A 20,969-nucleotide genomic window follows, 5' to 3' on the forward strand; every position below is an offset into this window, starting at 1 on the left:
AGTTGGCATAGGGTAGTTACAAAATAAACATGAAAAGTACTGAAGCCTATGACAACTAAAAGTTCATCTATAATAGTACCAAACAAAAGGTGAGGTTGGCTAAAGCTGAATATGAGAAATTGCTATCTAAGAGAGAGGACAGAATGGAGGCAAGTTTTTTTGTGTGTGAATACAAAGAAGAAAACAATCTTTCCATTTTTTGTAATTTTGGATATACAATCTACTATCTACTATATCTCTATAGTTTAATTTTAGTTTTGGAAAGGTGGATTGCTTTTGAGATGGTGAACAAGTTTTCTGAGCTTTATTTGGCCATAAAAATCAAGTATTTAGGCCAATGAATAGCATTAGATGTGTTGGAGGAGCTGGTGACTAAAACATTGAAGCTACAATACTATTTGATTTTTAATTTTATTTAATACTAATTGAAACATACAATAACACAATAAAAACTCAATAACTCAAACATTAATAAGTTGAATTTCTTTATCTTGAATTCTTCCAACCTTCCTGTCAATACTCCCATAGGAATAATGCTTTAAAATTCTTATTAACTTGAACTGTCCAGTTACTGTGAAGTACAATTATTGCCCCAGTAAACCACATTAATGCAAATTTCTGTATTAAATCCAAGCAGAAGTAGGCAAAGAGCACATCAGTGGTATATTCATTACTTTTGGTACATTTCATTCTTTGACCATTTCTGAGTGTTGTCTAAGATCAGAGTTAGTGTCTTGCTGTACACATATATAGGAGAAGGTCATGTAATTTCATTATTTGAATTGGTTCGATGATTTCTGACAGTCATTTTTTTACTATTTTGCTTCTTGATTTAAGGTTTGCTTTCAGAATAATGTGCATACACTTTAGTGGAAGTTTCAGCACCATCCAGGATGCCACCAAAGATGCTGTCACATGTGGGTAAAATTAGCCATTCATGCATGAAGTTGTTGTTGTTATGGTAGTTTTTTGGCGCAAGGGCTACTTAGGCCATGCACCTCCGTAGCCAGGTGGGAAGGAGCAGCAGTGCGTAGCACATGCTTCTTGATTAGACCGGGGTTCGAGCCCATCACCACCAAATACGGAGGATGCGGAAAGGTCAAGGGAATGACCACTGCATATTCCCGGAGCAATATGGCCTTAGTTGCTAATGCTCCTAAAAACCAAATAAAAAACAATACTTAGACCATATTGTGCCTTCATGCTGAAGAAAAGCGTTACAAGAAGAAGTGTGAATTTGGAATTCCTCCTAATGTGCTCTCATTTTATCTAGAAAATAAGGAGGTAATTTTGAAGTAGCAGAACATATCTGATCCATCAGATATGTTCTGCTAATTGGAGTCTAATAATAATTAGACTCCAAACTGATAGACCCTTTTCCAAGATCACAATATCATTTATTTTACAAAAGTCTGTTTCCTTGTCATTATTCCCTGTGGTTCAAATGAAATTTCAGCTACATATTATTGCATAGTACTCATTCAGCTCATCTCCCAATCACTATTTGAGACATACACTTTGATCAAGTAATGGTCTGTCTGATTTGCCCTTTGTTTTTCTATTCATGTACAAGTAGAACTTATTATCTTCATTCTTAGCTAATATTTCTAATGATTTTTGAATTTTTGCTAATATTGTACTTAGCTTTTGACTCTCATACCCCACATTGATTTTGTTGCCTGCATATTTACAATACAGGTATTCCCCACTTCATGCTTCTAAAAAAAAACAAAAAAAAAAAAAAAAAAAAAAAAGAGTGCCAATCAAATCTGTGTTAAACGAAGGAGATTTATCCATAAAAATAATGTAAATAATTTTAATTGGTTGGCATGACCAATGTTTCTGGCTGATTTTAAAGCACCATTTCTCTATATAACAATATTAAATATAGTGAAACATTATGGATAAATCAAGCAGTCAAAATGAACCTTTAAATGTAAGCACTTTAAATACATAAATTATGTAATAAAACATAAATACAGTATATGTTCAAGGAAATATAAGAAAATTTACCTTCAAAATATAGAACTTTATATTTGTGCTGTATTTATATTATCTACAATAACAGCTTGCAATACTTTTAACTTTCAAATCACTTAAAACTCCAGGTTTGTAGTGCAAATCTAGTTCTCTCCTGAATCCATTCTTTTTAGGATGTTCAATTTGGGTTTTATTGACAAGTTTTTCCTAGTTTTGCGTCATATTTGTGTTATTCACTATATTGACTCACTTGATCTCTGAGGCTATTTAAAAAAAAAAAAAAAAAGGGGAAGAAAGAGAAGCTGAAACTCACTCTGTAGTAAACTAAATCAATCATGCAGTCAAAATGAACATAAACCAGAAAACTGATTGGAAACCAAACCTAAACTGAAAACAGTATTGCTGAGCAGTGATACTACACAGTGATGGCTAAAACAAACTATCTGTTAGGGATTAACAATTCCTAAACAGAATTTTTATAAACCATACTTTGATAAACTTTGGTAACTTAGAACCACAAAACGGGCTCTCTTTTTCTGATAATACTACTGGGTTGAGGATGTATAAAATGTATATTTTTTGTAATAAACAAGGAATGGTGCACACGACCATAGTGTTTTACAGCCATGGGCACAGGAAAATTGTGATAGTACAAATAGCTGTAGAAACTTAACACATATAAATTATTCATGGGCATGAAAAATAACTTTTGCAACTATAAACAGACACCTTCAGAGTTTCTCCTTGTCATAAATTAAAATGCTTTGCACTATATTCTATTTTTGTCAGAAGTTAAGCCATTTTCTTGGTACTGGTATTAGTTAAAAAAAAATCAATTTTTAATAGCAAAATGAAAGAACACAACTTTGAAAGCATGCACTATGAATTGCTGTTGATTGGAAAATCAGTTTGAGATCCAATTAGATAATACATGGCAAATATTTACAGTACTAATAATGGCAAATGATTCAAGAAAGCATGCTTATACACTGAGTGATCACTGAATTATGACCACCTACCTAATACTTCGTAGGTCCACCTTTTGCACTCAGTACAGCAGCTGTCCGACGTGGCATTGATTCAACAAGATGTTGAAAGCGTTCTGGAGGTATGGCCAACCAAGCTGTGTAATGCAGTCAGCAATTCAGGTATGGAGGTGATTGGTGTATCCAGATGCTTGATATGCCATTCCATAGTGTCCCACAAGTGCTCTATGGGATTGATATCGGGGGAGTTCTGAGGCCAGTCGATATGCTGGAAGTCAGAACTGTGTTCCTCAAACCATTCCTGCACAACAAGTTCCCAATGGCTCAGTGCATTGTCATCTTGGAAGACACCATCGCCATTTGGGAAAAAAGTGTAACATAGCGGGGGTGTATACAGTCAGCAAGCAGAGACCAGTGATACATTGTTCCACATGCACCAGGGGTCCAAGTTCCTGCCAGTGAAACATGCCCCACACCATACAACCGCTTCCACCGGCCTGCACTTTTGATACCATGCATGATGGATGAAGAGCCTCATGTTGTTGATGCCAAATCCGTACATAATCATCCACGGTGTGGAGTAAATAACGTGATTCATCTAACCAGCACACCTTCTTCCAGTCTTCTAATGTCCACCTTGCATGCCATTTGCAATAGGCTAGTCTTTTACGCCGATGAACCTTGGTTAGAAGAGGATGCCGTAGGGGTTGTCTGCTGGTATAGTCCATATGTGTGATGCCTGGTCATGCCGGATATTGTTCCAGGTTGGCCCATGTTGTATTGGGTAGTCAACTCTTCAACAGTGCTGCATCTCTTCACCTGTACGTCGTCAGACCCGGCGCTCACCTCTAACATCAACCTTTCGCTGACCTTGGCAGTTTTGCCGTCAGGTCGTTGTTTGACCATTTTAACGCCAGTCCTGGTACATTTTAACTACGGTGGCTCATGAACACCCCACCAGTTCAGCTGTTTGGGAAATCGAGGCACCAGCTTGTCGAGCACCCACAATCTGTCCTTTATCAAAGTCCAATAAATCCTTCCTTTTACCCATCACGCTTGGAATTTTACTATGTACTGAACCACTGACACCTTATCTATGCTACGTAGGTCGACTAACTCCGCACTCTCGTACCTCACGTCAATGGGTCACATTCAGTTTTTGTAGGGGTGGTAATAATTCAGTGATCACTCAGTGTATAGCATCAGCCAAAAAAAAAAAAAAAAAAACCAGTTCACCTATCCGTACTCTCCAAGAATTTGTCAAGTTCTCCTTTGAATTTATTCAACTCATCCACTTCCACAACAACAGATGGAAGTCTGTTTCAATGATCAACCACCTGAAGACAAACTACCACACATCTATTCTGAAACTACCCTTCTTCAACTTGAATTTATGCCCCCGTGTGTGTGTGTGTGTGTGTGTGATCTCAGCCATTGGAAGAATGCTATTATCATTCAGCTTACACAATCCATTCACAGCTTTAAGCACCTCAACCAGATCTCCCCTGAGGTGTGCAGCCAAAAGAAAAAAAATAAATAAATAAAAAGGAAAACCCTTCCCATTTCACCTATCCATTTGCTCCAAACGTTTTTCTAGTTTTTCCTTGAATTTATTTAAGCTGTCAACTTCCATAACGACAGATGGAAGTTTGTTCAAGCAATCAACCAGTCGTTGGCTAAAGGCAAATTTCCACATATTATTCTGCAACCACTGTGAATAATCTGAATAATCTGAGTGAATATCAACAAGTGAATAATCTGAGCAAGAGGAAGAATCCCATCAGTATTGAGCTTGCTCAAACCATTCAAAGCCTTATGCACCTCAGTCAGATCATTTTGCAGGTGCCTAGTCTCTAGACACTGCAATATGCAGGACCTAAGCCTTTCTTGTTAAGAGCATGCATTTGTTCCCCTCACCAATCTTGTTGCTCTTCTCTGTACTCGTTCAAGCAGCTCTGCATCCTTTCTAAAATCAGGCCTCCTGACTTGTATGTAGTATTCAAGGTTTGTCCTGACCGTTGCCTTATACAAAGGGATAATCACCTCCTTATCCCTGCTAACAAAATTCCTGTATATCATTGACAAAACCCCATGAACTGCTGTAGCAACCTGTCTGCACTGCTCAGAAAACTTCATATCTGACTGCACAGTTACTTCCAGGTCTTCTTTATTCTCCACTATTTTGAGTGTAACACCACACAGTTGGTACGTTACTCTGGGGTTACTGCTACCCATATGCAGTACTTTGCATTTCTCAATGTTAAACTTCACTTGCTGCTTCTCAGCCCATCTTCTTAACTTTTCTAGATCCTGTTGTAGTAACATACCATCATTGCTGTCATTAACAATCCTGCCAACCTTTGTATTGTCTCCAAACGTGGATATTAAGCTTGACATATCTTTATTGGTATCACTGATAAATATACTAAACAACAATGGGCCAAGCACCGAACCCTCGGGAACTGGGCTAATAACATTAGTCCACAAAGAGCAGTGTTCTCTGTCTTCACTTGGTTTTGGCACATTATAGCCTTAGTTGCTAATGCACCAATAAAACCCAACAACTAACCAACCAACCTCTGTCTTCTCCCACTCAACCATCCTTTTATCCATAGCAGCAGCTTGCCCTTAATGCCATACTGCTCAAATTTGTAGAGTAGTGTTCCATGTTCAACAGTATCAAAAGCTTTCCTGAAATCCAAGTATATGATATCAAAATTATTTTTTGCATTTAGTTCCTTTGTGACCACATCATAGTATCCAATGAAATTGGTCAGACAAGACTTCCTTTTAACAAACCCATGCCACGTCTGCATTATTATGCAGACATGGCATGGGCTTGTTAAAGTAATGCAGGATCATCTAGATAAGACTGTAGTCTTGTCTAGATGATCCTGCATTACTTTAACCAGGGGATACATTTGTGAATCTCCAGTTGACCTCCCCTGAGTCCAAAGATGCTCTCATAATTATGGCTAAGGATTTGTTTACTTCCTTTGCTGTCTCCTTTAATATAACTGGATAAATTCCCATGTGCCTTTCTGATGTTTATTTACAATTACAATAAATAAATATTTTATTAGGTTTAACATTTTGCTTAGTATACAAATTCCTTTTAACAGATTATTTTCTTCTAGTGATTTTATTATTATTATTATTTTTTTGCAACTGTTAATATATTTCTTTTGTAATTCACAGTAGACCCCATATAACACAGGTGACGGGGTCCAAAATTTTGGACTGCATTATAAGGGAGTGCATTTTTTTTTATTGAATTTACCTGTTTGGATGTAAACTAACTGATGTTTGATTGTTAGATGCCACCAATGTGAAGGACATAACTACAAATAATGATTGTTATGCATGAATGAGAAAAATAGATAAAAAAAGACCTAGTACTCATATAAATTTTTTTTTTGGATGCTAGAAATAAAGATTTCACTCAAATTTTTTATAATTTTATTGCTAAGTACAAAAATTCCCACTACCGAGCCCACACATGTGAAATTCAAAAATACCTGCATTCTATCATTATCAGTTAAAAAAAGAAAAAAAAAAAAAAAAAAATTGTGTAAATAACACGACATGCATTTTGACATTGAAATAACTGCCTGATATGAGTACTTGATGGAGTATACATAATACTTGATTACATTGTGGATTTTTAAATAAATGAATCTAGAGTTAATTGGTTTGGAGTCTCATATTTCTTCTTTTTGCAATTTCATTAATTTATTTCAAATGAAAGATATGAATATTTATCTACTTTCTTGATTCTAGCCACTGAAGGGAAGTTTCCATGGCTGCTAAAGCTTCTGTTATTTTAGGGGTCGGAGGAAGTGGTGTATCATCTTCCCGGTCATCACTGCTATCACAAGATAGCAGTGATGACTTTGAGACTTAGAGCATTTGCTGCAATCGTCTGGTCACATAAGTGTTCATAAGGAGGACAATCATCATCAATATGGATTCTGTCACAAAAATCGCAACTGCCAGACTGCTTAACCAGTTCCTGATAAAATGCACTTGCCTTGTCAGTGACCACTTTAGTAAACCCCTCAAACTCTTCCTCTCAGTCAGATTCTTTTTCCTCATCTTTTTCTTGTTCCTCTGAGTCAGGTGCAATTGCAAATGCTTCACGTAAGCCTTGCTCCCAACACTTCTCAATTATAGATGGTGATATGGTTCCCCATACTTTCTCTGCCAAGTCAAAAACTCTTAGCCAGTGTGAGCTTCTTCAGGCATTCTGTTATGGATAGTTCCCAATTAATTTTTTGATTAAATTTTTCTTGAAGGTCAATATAATTCCTTGATTCTAAGGTTGGATCTTTGAGGATGTATTTTTTTTTTGGTAAATAGCTCACCTTTATTTTACCATCACGACTTATGAGGTTTTCTGCAGGAGCATGGGCAAGACAGTTGTCTAGCAGCAAAAGTACTTTAGGTTCACATTTTTCTTCTTAAATGTTTATGAAACTATTTCTCGAAAATATTTGTTGTTATCCAGGCATTCTTACTGTGGTGATGTGAAAACGCTAATGCCTGTATGTTTTTATGGTGGAAACACTTTGGTGCCCTCAATTTTCCTACGCACAGTTGTTTGACTTTTTTGTGTGTGTGCATGCCAGTTTTATTGACACAAAACATTGTCACATTGTCCTTCATCACTCTAAAGCTCTGTGCCTTTTGTTTATCAGATTTACAAACTAGTGTCTTATCAGGAAGCATGCAATAACAAAGTTTCACTGCAATTGTAAATTTGTTCTGGAACATAGCCAACTTTTTGTATGATAAGTTTTAATTGTGATGGATAGTCATCAGCAGCCTTGGTGTCTGCAGATTGAATTTCACCCAAAATTGCAACCTGACAAATTCTGTACCTCTTTTTCCATTGGTATAGCCAGCCCTTGCTTGCTTTGAATTATTTCTCATATGCTTGTGCTCTGCACTGGTTGTCTAAGTCTTTCTTCAGTTTTTCAGTATGACTCCTGATAATTTCAACAGATGTAGGTGTTCCTTCTGCATGTTCTTGCAAACCATGTTAAACAGCCTTATCCAATGGACTGTCTCTTGCTGTCTTAAGCTGCTTTCGCTGAAGACTTTGCTATCATCATAAAGTCACTTGTTGCTTGCCATAGGTTAGTTTCATCTTTTATCCATCGCGTGAGAAGGGATCCTCCCCCAAACCTATTTTTCAAGATACCTCCGTTTGCATCTTTCCCCATTTTAGTAAGACTAGTGCAGCTAGATTTTCTTGAACTGGCCATGCTTTTCTTTTTTCTTTTGAGAATTTTCTATGGATATTCTTTTTTTTTATTAAAAGGAAAAGAAAAGAAAAAAAATTTAAATGCACACCAATGTTATTACCCACACTTTGTAAGTTAATCACGGGTGCCTCCAACATGAGCTGTATTTGTCTAATACAAAGACAAATTAAACATTAAGAAGACTGAAATAACAAAAGAAATTAAAAGTGGTGTTATGAAGTTTATTCGTAGGAAATTATGATTATAGATAGCAATTGTGCTAATTGCTCCATGAAGCCTGTAAAAAATCAACTATAAATGTTCACTGAACCAGTAAATTCGCTGGAACAAATCACGAATCAATCAAATTTGAAGAAAGAAAAGAGGGGGTGATGGAATTAGGATCTTACCTTTGACCGTGTTATATTGGGTCATTGTATAACTTTTATTCATGAGATTTTGTATGGTTTTCCCACCTGAAACGTTGGTGAGTGAAGTTGATAAGAATTATTTTTATTATTACAATGGGGGCTGAAAAGTAATGCTTCCTTCTTCATAAAATTGAAATAGTTATGGATATTTTTTTTTTCCAGAAGTTACTAATGTATAATTAAAAACCAACCTAACAGATTAAACCGTTTGCGTGAGAACAGGTTCTTGTGACTGAAGTAATCTTTTGTGGCAGTGATATTGCAAAGACAGCTGTCACTGAAGAAATGGTAAGAAAATACCATGAAATGTTTGACCCCATTATGTATATACTTCCAATATGGAAATAAACATAATAATACCAATGTAGATTTTGAGTGCTTTATTATCTTCAAACAACATAGTTTACCTACACATCATGCTGCTCAAGGAATATCTTAGATACCTAACAGATTCTTAACCTTCAGTATCTCCTGCTTGATTTTTTATATATTTTTCCTCCATTTTTTAAGTTGTACCAAAATTACATTGGAAATAAGAGGGAACCAGTTGCTTTTTTTTTTTTTTTTTATAGACTCTGACGTCATCATAATTGTTTTCGTATATATATATTTCCAACTAAACACACATACACACATTCCTGTTCCGTTATTAATGAAGTTATAAGTCTTGTGCCATGTTGTATAATGATATTTGAATATTATTTTCCTTTTTATTGTTTGTTTCTGACATTCAATGTTTGGCACTATCTTTCTTTGTTTTTCACCTCTTGGAAAAAAGTCTGTCGTAGGACACCATGTTTGTCCCAGAAAATGGTTACCATAATCTTGGGTTCTTCATATGCTGGTGATATTTTGTGTCACCATTCAAGCAATTGTTATTTGGATTCAGGTTCATGGTTGTTCCCTGGTTTCATTGCCAGTTATAATTGTACTGATTGCCCCTTGCATACCAATAAATAATTAAGATACTTCACGTGGAAAAAGTGTAATTTTTAACCTTATGACGATTGATTTCGATAATGCAAATCTCTACGTATGACGTTTTCATTTTCTCTGGTTAGAAGCTTTGGTATCTATTCAGAGCATATCTTTGGCTTTCTTATGCTGATCATTTTGAATAATGTTATTGACATTTGTATAATTTGATGTTGTGGTGACATATTTGGGTCTTCCTGTTCTAGCCTTAATACAGAACTCTGTTTCTCCATTTTATGTTGCCGTTATCCAGGGTCTCATTTAAATAAACTTTGATTAATTATTCATTTTTTTGGGGACTTTTCAACACTCCATATTATAAAGTCAATGACAGTTTTCTGTTTGATCTGGCAAAGACTTACCGTCATTTGAAAACCAGAAAACAACAAAACAAAATCAGATAATTTATATTGTTACTAAGAGTTGCTACTTTTAATACACTGGTGTGCAAAACTTAAGGACCAACACTATTTCTAAAGGTTACAACCACAAAATCTTTACTTAAAATACTCTTTACTGATGAGAGTAGATTCAGTCTCAGCAGTGATTCTGGACGTCAGCTAATCTGGCGAGAGGTTGGCACTGTATCACCCCGCAACCATCACTGAAAGGGACCAATATGGCGGTTGAGGTGTTCTCGTTTGGGGGAGGCATTATCTTGGATGGACATATACAACTCCAGATACTGGAAGCCAGTGCACGCTAATGTACTGAGGTAATCCTTCCCCATGTGTGTCTGTTCTGAGGTGCCATTGGCCGCAAGTTCGTGTTTATGGATGATAACGCCACACCCCATCACACTGCAGCTGTTGATATGCTTTTGGAAAGTGAGGACATTGTTCATATGGATTGGCCTGCCTGTTTTTCTGATCTAAATTCCATTGAACACATATGCGATGCTCTGGGGAGATGCCTAGCGGCATGTCCACACCCACCAGAAAATGTTCACCAGCTGAAGATGGTGCTGACAGAGGAATGGATGATGTTCCCGCAAGAACTTATCAACAACATTGTTCTAAGTATGGACAGGTGGTGCAAAGCCTGCATCGACATTAGGGGTGGCCATATCTCCTACTGAGGACCACCTCTTCTCTTTGTTCCATCTTTGGCAGTGACGCATCTGTATCATGGCAGCCAGTGCTATGTTGCCATTTTTGAATTAAGTCCCTCTGTACCGTTTTGTTTCCGTTGTTGTGTCGGTGTTGTTTCATTCATAATTTCTGTACCTCATGAGGTTCCTTTGGTATGCTTTTATCTCCATGCCATTCCTATGAGAAGCTATAGGTGAAAACCTGACTGGTCCTTAAATTTTGCACACCAGTGTATGACAGTTTTCTTATTTTTTATCCAGAGTATATATAGAGTTAAAAAATGGGAAACATTACTTTTCAGTCCACATTTGTATGTTGTTTTATCTCTGGATTATGTTAATTAATTTATTATTCTTCAGCTGTTGAATATATGTGTTACTTAACTATATCAGATGGCTCAGGGAAATGTTTGAACAGGCAGACACAAATCAAAAAGGGTTACTCAGTGAACTGGAAACCATTTCTCTTATGAAAAAGCTGAATAATCAGCTCAGCACAGTTCGACTTAGGCAAAAAATCATGGTAAGTATAGCAATTATTATACCAGGTGCTACCATAAAGTAATGAGGCTAATTAAAATACCTTTATTTTTATATACTGTATGTAACTTTCAAGTTCCATATAAAGCTATGAGCTTTAACCAGTCATTCTGCTGCAGTGTGCTGCTCATTTTGATTATTTCATCAGCCTTTGTTTAGTTTGCTGTTCAGGCGACATCTTTGGATCTTCCTGTTGTATGAGGAAGCTTGCATAGTTCTCTGGAATTCTTGAGAAATGTGATTCAGAATGTCTCTCCCACCTCTTCATTATCACCATTGCTAATAAATATTTGCTTCCATTAAATGTTTCAACTTGGGGTGGGGAGACCATTGACAGATAGATCTGGAAAACAAATGAATGACCAAGCAATATTATTTTCTTTCCTGCAGGCCCCCTTGTCCTCTGTGATATTATTTTTGCCACTTGCCACTCATTTGGAGAAGTTTGGTATGAATACTCAGAGACTGGAGGAATTCTTAAAGGCCCTTTCAAATCAGGGTTGTAGTTAGCTGATCTCAGACAAAGAGAGAAAAGGGGTACACCCCCATGAGTTTTTTTGGGTTTTGCAACTTTCATAATATGCAATTTGGCCTGTACACACACATTTCTATAGACATAATACACACAGTGCAGTAAATTCAACACAGTAGTGCAACATACAAATAATAATGATAAAAGCTTTATACTTTAAATTTGGATGAAATCAAGGAATCTACAAAATGTAACAGCTGGGGGGTCTTCATCTAGATTTTCTAGTCTTTAGCTGACATGCAACTGTGTCTGGAAGCAGTTTACAATTTCCCACTACTCTATATGACAGCTGCCGTATGAAATTCCAATTTATTGTGCCAACCTTTGTAGTGACTTTATGAGCACTTGCTGCTAGGCCCTCCTTAATTTTTGCTAAATATTCTGTTTTACAAACAGGTGATGTATGAACCTGTCATCCCATTCATTTTTAAAATTGACCATATGGCATTGAAATTGTCTGTAAAAATCACATTAAGTAGTTTTAAATGACTGTTTTAAGGTAATTTCATGATGAACATGTGCTACTATATGTTGAAATGTAGGTTTATTTACCTTTTGCTCTGCACATGCACATTCATACTTTTATAGTCAACAAATGGCAATACCACATACAGAATAAAGAATACTAGTTGTAAATTCCATGTTTCTAGCACTTTTGTTTGAAGTTATTTGTTGTATTTTCATAGGTCTCATATAAAATCACACTGTATATAATACCACATCTGACTCAAAATATAACAAATACGAAAAGCCCTATTTAAGCTTACAAAATGAAACCATAACCATGGGCATTATCTATCCACTATAATTGCAAGACAGCATGATGTCACAGACACAGCTGAAAGCTCATCACTTGATGGCGACATTTCACTTTAAATTAAAAATTAGTGGAAGGTCAATAAAAAAAAAAATCTTATTTATAATCAGGAAAAACATTTTAACACAAACTTTCTACCACATCTGAAATTCTAAAAATATTCCCACATTTGACTCAAAATATACTATAACAAATCTGAAAAGCCCTAATTAATCTGACAAAATGAAACCATAACCATGCACATTATCTGTCCTGTATAATTGCCAGACAGCATGATGTTACAGACAACTGAAAGACTTGATGGCCACATTTCACTTTAAATTAAAAATTAGTGGAAGATCAATAAAAAAAAAAATCTTATTTATTTATAATCAGGAAAAACAATTCTCTGTTGACATGTTTTTTCTGATTAAAATTAGTATAAGTATTCTTTTTAAAATTGATCTTACACTTAATGATGTACAAAATTAAATGCTGTAATACCATATAAAAAAATGTTAGTTGTAAATTTAATATCATTGGGAATTTCCACAGGGCTGATGCCTCCTTGACGAAGTGGTCACTGTGGTTCCCCTAAATTTTCTTCTTTTTTTTAAAATTATTTTTCTTCTTAGTGAGTGTCTGTATTCGCCCATTAGGTTCGTGCAGTGGGGGTTTTCCTTGTGTGACTTCACGCAGCAGTTGCGCCAATACTGTTCACAGGATACTGTGCCGCTGTGCCTCCCTGGGTGAGTGCAGGTCCTTGCTTGTCTATTCTGGAATTTTTTATTTTTATTTATTATTAGGTAGTCTGAATTTGGTGGTGAATTTTGTACATCATTATTTGATTACACCACGTTTAATTTACATTTTTAGTCATCTTACACCGTTGTAAAAGGTGGATTGTTGTAAAGTGGAAACTGAATGTACCAGCCAGACAAATTTTCACATTGTGTGAGCACAAAGTCACTTCATTAGAGGCACCTCCGTAGCTAGGTGGGAAGGAGCAGCAGTGCGTAGCACACGCTTCTCGATTAGACCTGGGTTCGAGCCCATCATCACCAAATATTGGAGGATGCGGAAAGGTCAGGGCATGACCACCGCATATCCCGGAGCAATATGGCCTTAGTTGCTAATGCTCCTAAAAACCAAATAACAACAACAACTTCATTAGAATGTATTAATGTGTACTGTAATTTTAGATAAAGTACAGTGGAGTACATTGTATCCCCAAATGACAAAACATTATTTTCTTCACTACTTGGTAGAAATTATAAGAATAGTCTGTTATAAAATGGTAAAAAAATGAGGGGGGGGGGAGACTGACTCTAACTAACAATTTCTCAAAAAGGTTCTATTTATATCTTGTTGTTTCTGTATGAATATCTGTGTATCGATTCTGAATATGACCTTAGTTTTTACATAGTATCAGTGGTCTAACCAGAAATGAAAGAAAAGTAAATATGTAATAATGCTATATCTGATTTATTAACAATGTTTAACTTCTTTAGAGAATAAAGTATTAATCTTTCACAAGTAAACAACAAGCTAAAACCAGAAATTAAAATGCAGGAATCCTACTTATTTAATCAAAAAAACTTCTTATAAAATGTACATTTGAACATCTTTGTTTTTGTGGTCAGCATGATCATCATGAACCAAGAACAAAATAGTCACCCATCATGGCTTCATCCCACCTTCTTCGGTACCTCTTCATCAGTGATTGTATGTCTTGTTGGAATCTTTCTCCATGCCCTTCACCAACCATTTCCCAGATTTGGTCTTGAAAAGTTCAGGTGACAGTGGAAGTAATGGAGCTTATATGTAAATTTTTCAATCATCTTGCCAGCTAGTTCTTTCTAATTTAACTTATAATGTTACAAAGAAAGCCACTCACTGTAAGGCAAAACAACTGCCATGCATGTTTTCTTCCAGTTCTTGTGAAGCCAACATCTCCTTAATTTTGGGAACAGTAAATATTTCCACCTTTCACTTTTATATCAGACAAATTTGTAAACATAGATTTTATATGTTTGAAAGTGTCACTGAGGATCCACTGCTTTAAAAATTTGTTTGGCCAACCCAGATTGAAAGTGGGGTGGTGGAAGCAAGCTTGTTTTTTTTAACCAATATTTGCTACATTGTGTACCATGCTGCAGTTTGATTCTGGCTGGCTATTCTCTTTTTTTATTATAGTGCTGATCTTATAGTGCCCTGCTGTCGTAGAGATAGAGAAGGTAAGGAAACTTAGTAAAAACCACCTTGCAAACCCAGAAAGAGCTCTAGCATCTTGAAGTCCCCACAGACATTCCATTTATTATAGTTATACTTGATCTTATCTAACACATGCTTCACATATTTGTGGTCTTCTTTAATATGAATAGTGTGCAACAGTAATCAAAGGATGTATATTCCTATTGTGAAACAGCACAGCTTTCAAACTTTTTACTTAAACTGTTTATGAAAAGATGCCTCTTCTGGATTGTGACTGTGACTAATACTAATTTCTTCATAAAGACCAATCATATCAAAACAAAAGCATAGATTCTGTAATGGTGTAAAACTGTGATCTGAGTGAGATGTCTTTTTACTGTATGTGGAAATATTACGGCAGGTATCCAGTAGATTCCATCCTTTTAAATGAACGATCAGGAGCTCTGCACTGGATTTGATTAGACTCCAATCCCTCACTAAGTCATCCAGTACTTTCTCATTGTGATTTGATTTTTTTTTTTTTTTTTTTTTTTTTGAAGTGGCTTGTTTCTTGAACAGCTTCTGAGTTGCAATCCTGGTTATCATATTGAGCTGATTCGTCATCGATTTCTGAAGAAGTCTCTGTAAGATGGATGTGGAACAGATTTGGTAGGTCTTTGTATGGCACTGGTGCAATAGAGATCAATGCAGGGCTACAATACTGCTTTTCAATCCACACAGTTTTTACTCTTGAATATATCTACCATGCCATGCAAAAATAGCAGTTGTCATGATGATATTATGGGCTCTCTGAATATTAGAATTATCAGTACCAAATGATGTAAGAAAGAAAGCTTGTTGTAGAGTATCAGCCAGAAAAAAAGTCATTTCCCATGTCACCTGTCCATCCCCTCTAATAATTTGTCTAGTTTTTCCTTGAATTTATTCCAAGTATATCCCTCTAAATCAGGGGTCGGCAACCTTTATTGAGTGAAGAGCCATTTTTGATATAATTTTTAAAAAAAATGGAATTCGAAGAATAGAATAGAAATAGAAAATAGAATTTGAATAGAATAAAATTAAAAAGAAATAGAACTCCACGCATTGAACACAGTTTGGTCTGGCTTTTTCAGCTCAGCTGTCCAATTGTGTAGAATCACATGGACAGCTTTTGCCTCTCCAAATCAATTTCAGTTTTAAGGCATTTAGTCTTGCACTCCACATGTTCTTGATTTTTAAGTCCTATAACTCCATTTCAAATGGTTCTTCATGTGGGCTAAAAGTTAAAGAGCCGCAGTTAGCATTAGTAGAGGCATATGATGCAAGAAAGCAAGCTTATTCAGCATCAGCAAAAAAAAAAAAAAAAAAAAGCACAACCACTACTCCCATTTCACCCCTCCGTTCTTTCGAAATACCTGTCCAGCTGAGCCTTAAATTTGTTTAGGCTATCAACTTCAACAACAAGTGATGGAAGTCTATTCCTCAAACCAACTGCCCGCTGGCTAAAGGCAAATTTCCGCACATCTATCCGACATCCGTCCTTCCTCAATTTGAATTTATGCCCTCTGAGGTGATTATTCTGAGCAAGATGAAGAATCCCATTGGCATTGAGCATGCTCAAACCATTCAAAGCCTTATACACCTCTATCAGATCACCTCGCCGATGCCTAGTCTCCAGACTCTGTAATTTGCAAAACTTAAGCCTTTCTTCGTAAGAGCAACCCTTTGTTCCATTCACTAATCTTGTTGCCCTTCTCTGTACTCGTTCCAGCAGCTCTACATCCTTCTTGAAATGAGGTCTCCAGACCCGGATATACAGTACTCAAGGTGTGGCCTGACCAATGCCTTATACAAGGGAATAATCACATGCCTATCCCTGCTAGAAAAATTCCTGTATATCATTGACAAGACACCATGAGCTACACTTGCAGTTCGTCTGCACTGCTCAGAGAACTTCATATCTGCCTGCACAATTATCCCCAGGTCCTTTTCATTCTCTACTACTGTCAGTGTAGTACCACAAAGTTGATACGTTGATCTGGGGTTACTGTTTCCCATATGTAGTACTTTACATTTGTCAATGTTAAACTTCATTTGCCACCTCTCAGCCCATCTGCTCAACCTTTCCAGATCCTGTTGCAGCAGCATAGCATCAGTAGTGTCCTTAACAACCCTGCCAACCTTTGTATCGTCTGCAAACTTGGACATTAAGCTTGATATACCATTATCTATATCATTTATAAATACAGAAAACAACAATGGACCCAACACTGAACCCTGAGGAACTCCACTAATAACATTAGTCCACGTTGAGCAGTGTCCATTCATTACCACTCTCTGTCTTCTGCCACTCAACCATCCCTTTATCCATAGCAGCAATTTGCCTCCAATGCCACACTGCTCCAATTTGTGCAGCAGTCTTCCATGCGCAACAGTATCAAAAGCCTTTCTAAGATCCAAATATATAATATCAAAGTTATTCCCTGCATCCAGTTCTTTTGTGACTACATCATAGTATCCAATCCGATTGGTCAGACAAGACCTGCCCTTAACAAAACCATGCTGTGTCTGAGCTATAACTGAATTCTTGTCCAGATGATCCTGCAGTGCTTCTTTAACCAGTGCCTCCATTAATTTTCCTGGAACCGAAGTTAAACTAACAGGTCTATAATTACTTGTGTCAGCCTTTGATCCTCCTTTGTGAATTGGGGTTACATTTGCACATCTCCAGTCTATGGGTACCTCCCCTGAGTCCAAAGAAGCTCTCATAATTATGGCTAAGGGTTTGCTTACTTCCTTTGCTGCTTCCTTTAATATAACTGGATAGATCCCATCCACCCCAGGTACCTTTTTTATGTTTATCCTCAACAATTTCTCCTCCACTTTCCTCTCAGTTATTAGAAAATCATCTAGCTCACTGCCAATGTTTACTTCACCTACGACATTCCCCTTCCTGAATAACTCCTCATGTGTGAATGTAGAAGCAAAATACTCGTTTAGATTGTTAGCCACCTGAGCAGGATCCTCAACTGTTGAACCATCAACATCCAGTGGACCAATCTGATTCATCCCTTTCCTTCTTGAGTTTAAATAGGTAAAGAACTCTTTTCTGTTTTTCTTTGCATCCTTTGCCAAGGATTTCTCATAATCTGCCTTTGCCTGCCTAATCTCCTTTGTGACTTGCTTACAGACCAACTTATATCTATCATAGGCTTCCATGTCACCCATTAATTTGTATGTATCCCATGCATTTTTCTTCTCTGCCATATGTCTCATTAGTTCATCTGACAACCATTTAGGCCTGAACCTTGAACAATATTTCTTGGTTGGTATGTAAAGCCTGGTAGCTTCCAAGATTAGTTCCTTGAATGCTTCCCATTTTGAATTTGCTGTTGGTAACATCATCAGTTGGTCCCACTGTATAGAATTTAAATACTGTCTCAGCCCATCATAGTCGCCTTTACGAAAGCAAAAACCCTTCCCTTTACCTCTGATGGTAGTTATCTCTTTGAGTAAATCCCACTTCAGCACACTGTTATCACTGCCACCTAGTGGTTCCTTTATCTGCAGATTCTTAATGCATGAAGAATCACTACTGATAATCAGATCAAGAGTATTACTCCCTCTAGTTGCCTCCCGAACATGCTGGTGTAGAAAACAATCATCCAATAAATCCACAAAAGCATTGCTAGTGTGTGAGTGACCAACCCAGAAATTCCAGTCAATATCTGGGAAATTAAAATCCCCCATTATAAGACTCTCTGATTTACTGGCCCATTCTATTTTCCTGTACAGTATCTTATTATACTCATCAGAGTCATTAGGCCTATAGCACACTCCTACTCTCAATTTTGATTCACCCATGCTTATGTCACGCCAAACTGACTCGACACTGCCCTGTCCATCGATGTCGACTGGCTTCAGTTCCTTCGATTTTATGTGTTTTTTAACTAATAGCATAACCCCTCCTCCCTTCCTATCATGTCTATCCTTTCTGTAGACGTTGTACTCCCTAAATTCCAGTTCTGCATTCCTTATATCTGTGTGACACCACGTCTCTGATATCCCAACAATATCTGCCTTTGATGTTTTGAGCAAAACCTCAAATTCATCAAATTTATTTACTAAACTCCTAGCATTGGTGTACACGCAAGTATACATGCACCTGTTTCTATTCTTAGCCACCCTAACACAACCCATGAGTTTACTTGTACCCCCATGATTCCCAGCAGTCGCTGAAATATCCTGCATCTTATTTTCCAGGCTGCTGCTCATTCAAATAGAAGCAGTGCAAGAATCACTTTCTCCTCTGCCAGTGGCTACTGTTAATCTATTAGTCCTTGTATCCCCCCCAATCTAGCAGTTTTCCGACCCACCTAACACTGCCTCGATAGCATCAGCAAACATTCTTGCACCCTTTCTATTTAAGTGTATCCCATCCCTGTAGAAGCAGTCTCCTGTTAACAAGTACAGACCAGGCTGAAAAAATTTCTACCCCTTGAGCCCTGCACAGTCTTTCCAGGGCCGAATTGATCGACAAGGCTCTCATCATATACTCCCTCCTATCGTGTCTGGGCAGAATTGCAGACACTTTCAAATTCAACCCTACTTCATGGCTTTTTTTCAACAGTGACCTGTACTTGTTAAGTAATTCCGCTGGTCTCCTACTCTTAATATCATTAGTGCCAACGTGTACAACTATATCACCTTTTGTGCCCTTAAAAGATGATATCCGCTCTACAACATCATCAACCTTTGCCCCTGGCAGACATACCCTGGTCCTGTTCCACCTATCCTTTGTGCGTGTGTTACATGCACAAAGAGCACAGGTTGTCGACCCCTGCTCTAAATCATCAGAATGAAGGTTGTTTCACCAATCAATTACCCACTGACTGAAGAAAAATATGCACACATCTATTCTTTCTGTAGTCTAAGCAACAGCATTGCACTTACTCAATCCAAATGCCTTAAATACCTTAGTCATATTTTCTCTCTGGTCACTAGTTTTCAGACCACACATTTCGCAGACCTGAAGCCTTTCTTGGCAACAGTGACATTTTATTTCTCTCATTATTGTTGTCCCTCTTCGCTGCATCTGTACCAACGGATCTACATTCGTCCTGAAACAAGGCTTCCAGACCTGTATGCAGTACCTGAGACAGGCATTACCATTGCCTTACACAGCAGGATAATCACCTCTGCTGGAAAGCTTCATATATATATCATTGAGAAAAATAAATGAGTATCCTGGCAGCTTTTTCTGCATTGATATCTGATTTCATAATTCCCATTCAGGTCTTTTTCATTTTCCAATATACTGAGTGTAGTACTACACAGTTGGTACTTTAATCTGAGATTATATTATGCTTATGTAGTAGTAGTAGTGGCATGTGATGCAAGAAAGCAAGTGTATGAGTTTATGCAGCATCAGCCAAAAAAAAAAAAAAAATCGCACCATTCTCTTCTGTCCAGTTCCTCAAATTTATTTAACCTATCAACTTCCACAACGACAGATGGAAGTTTGTTCCAGCAATTAACCATCCGCTGGCTAAAGGCAAATTTCCACACATCTATTCTACATATGTCTTTTCTTAATTTGAGGCGCCTCCGTAGCCAGGTGGGCAGGAGCAGCAGTGCGTAGCACACGCTTCTTGATTAGACCGGGGTTTGAGCCTGTGACCATCAAATACGGAGAATGTGGAAGGGTCAGGGATTGACCACCGCATATCCCTGGAGCAATATGGCCTTAGTTGCTAATGCTCCTAAAAACCAAATAACAAACAACAAACAAACAATCTTAATTTGAATTTATGCACCCTTAGGTTCATAATCTGAACAAGTGGAAGGATCCCATCAGAATTCAGCGTGCTAAACCCATTCAAGGCTTTACACACCTCAATCAGATCACTGCGCAGGTGCCTAGTCTCCAGCCACTGCAATTTGCAGAACTTAAGCCTCTCTTAGTAAGAGGATCCCTTCATTCACCTCACCAATCTTGTTGCCCTTCTCTGTACATGCTCAAGCAAATCTACATCCTTCATAAAATGAGGCCTCCAGACCTGTACGCAGTACTCAAGGTGTGGCCTGACCATTGCCTTATACAGAGGGACAATCACCTCCTTTTCCCTGATAGCAAAATTCCTATATATCATTAACCTGCCCTGGCAGCCTGTCTGCATTGCTCAGAAAACTTCATATCT

General features: G+C 37.2%; 1 protein-coding gene across 1 annotated transcript in view; it reads left to right on the forward strand.

Moving 5' to 3' along the window:
* The window catches only part of LOC150077580 (inactive phospholipase C-like protein 1), a 649,255-nt gene that overhangs the window by 73,676 nt on the left and 554,610 nt on the right, over positions 1 to 20,969 (forward strand). Inside the window, exon 5 of the mRNA XM_090386715.1 lies at positions 11,102 to 11,231. Coding sequence (XP_090242841.1) covers positions 11,102 to 11,231 — 130 coding nt within the window. The remainder of the gene's footprint in view (positions 1 to 11,101; positions 11,232 to 20,969) is intronic.

Source organism: Mastigoproctus giganteus, chromosome 12 (assembly GCF_048544385.1).
Source record: "Mastigoproctus giganteus isolate SK-2022 chromosome 12, ASM4854438v1, whole genome shotgun sequence".
NCBI classification, from domain to species: Eukaryota; Metazoa; Arthropoda; class Arachnida; order Uropygi; family Thelyphonidae; genus Mastigoproctus; species Mastigoproctus giganteus.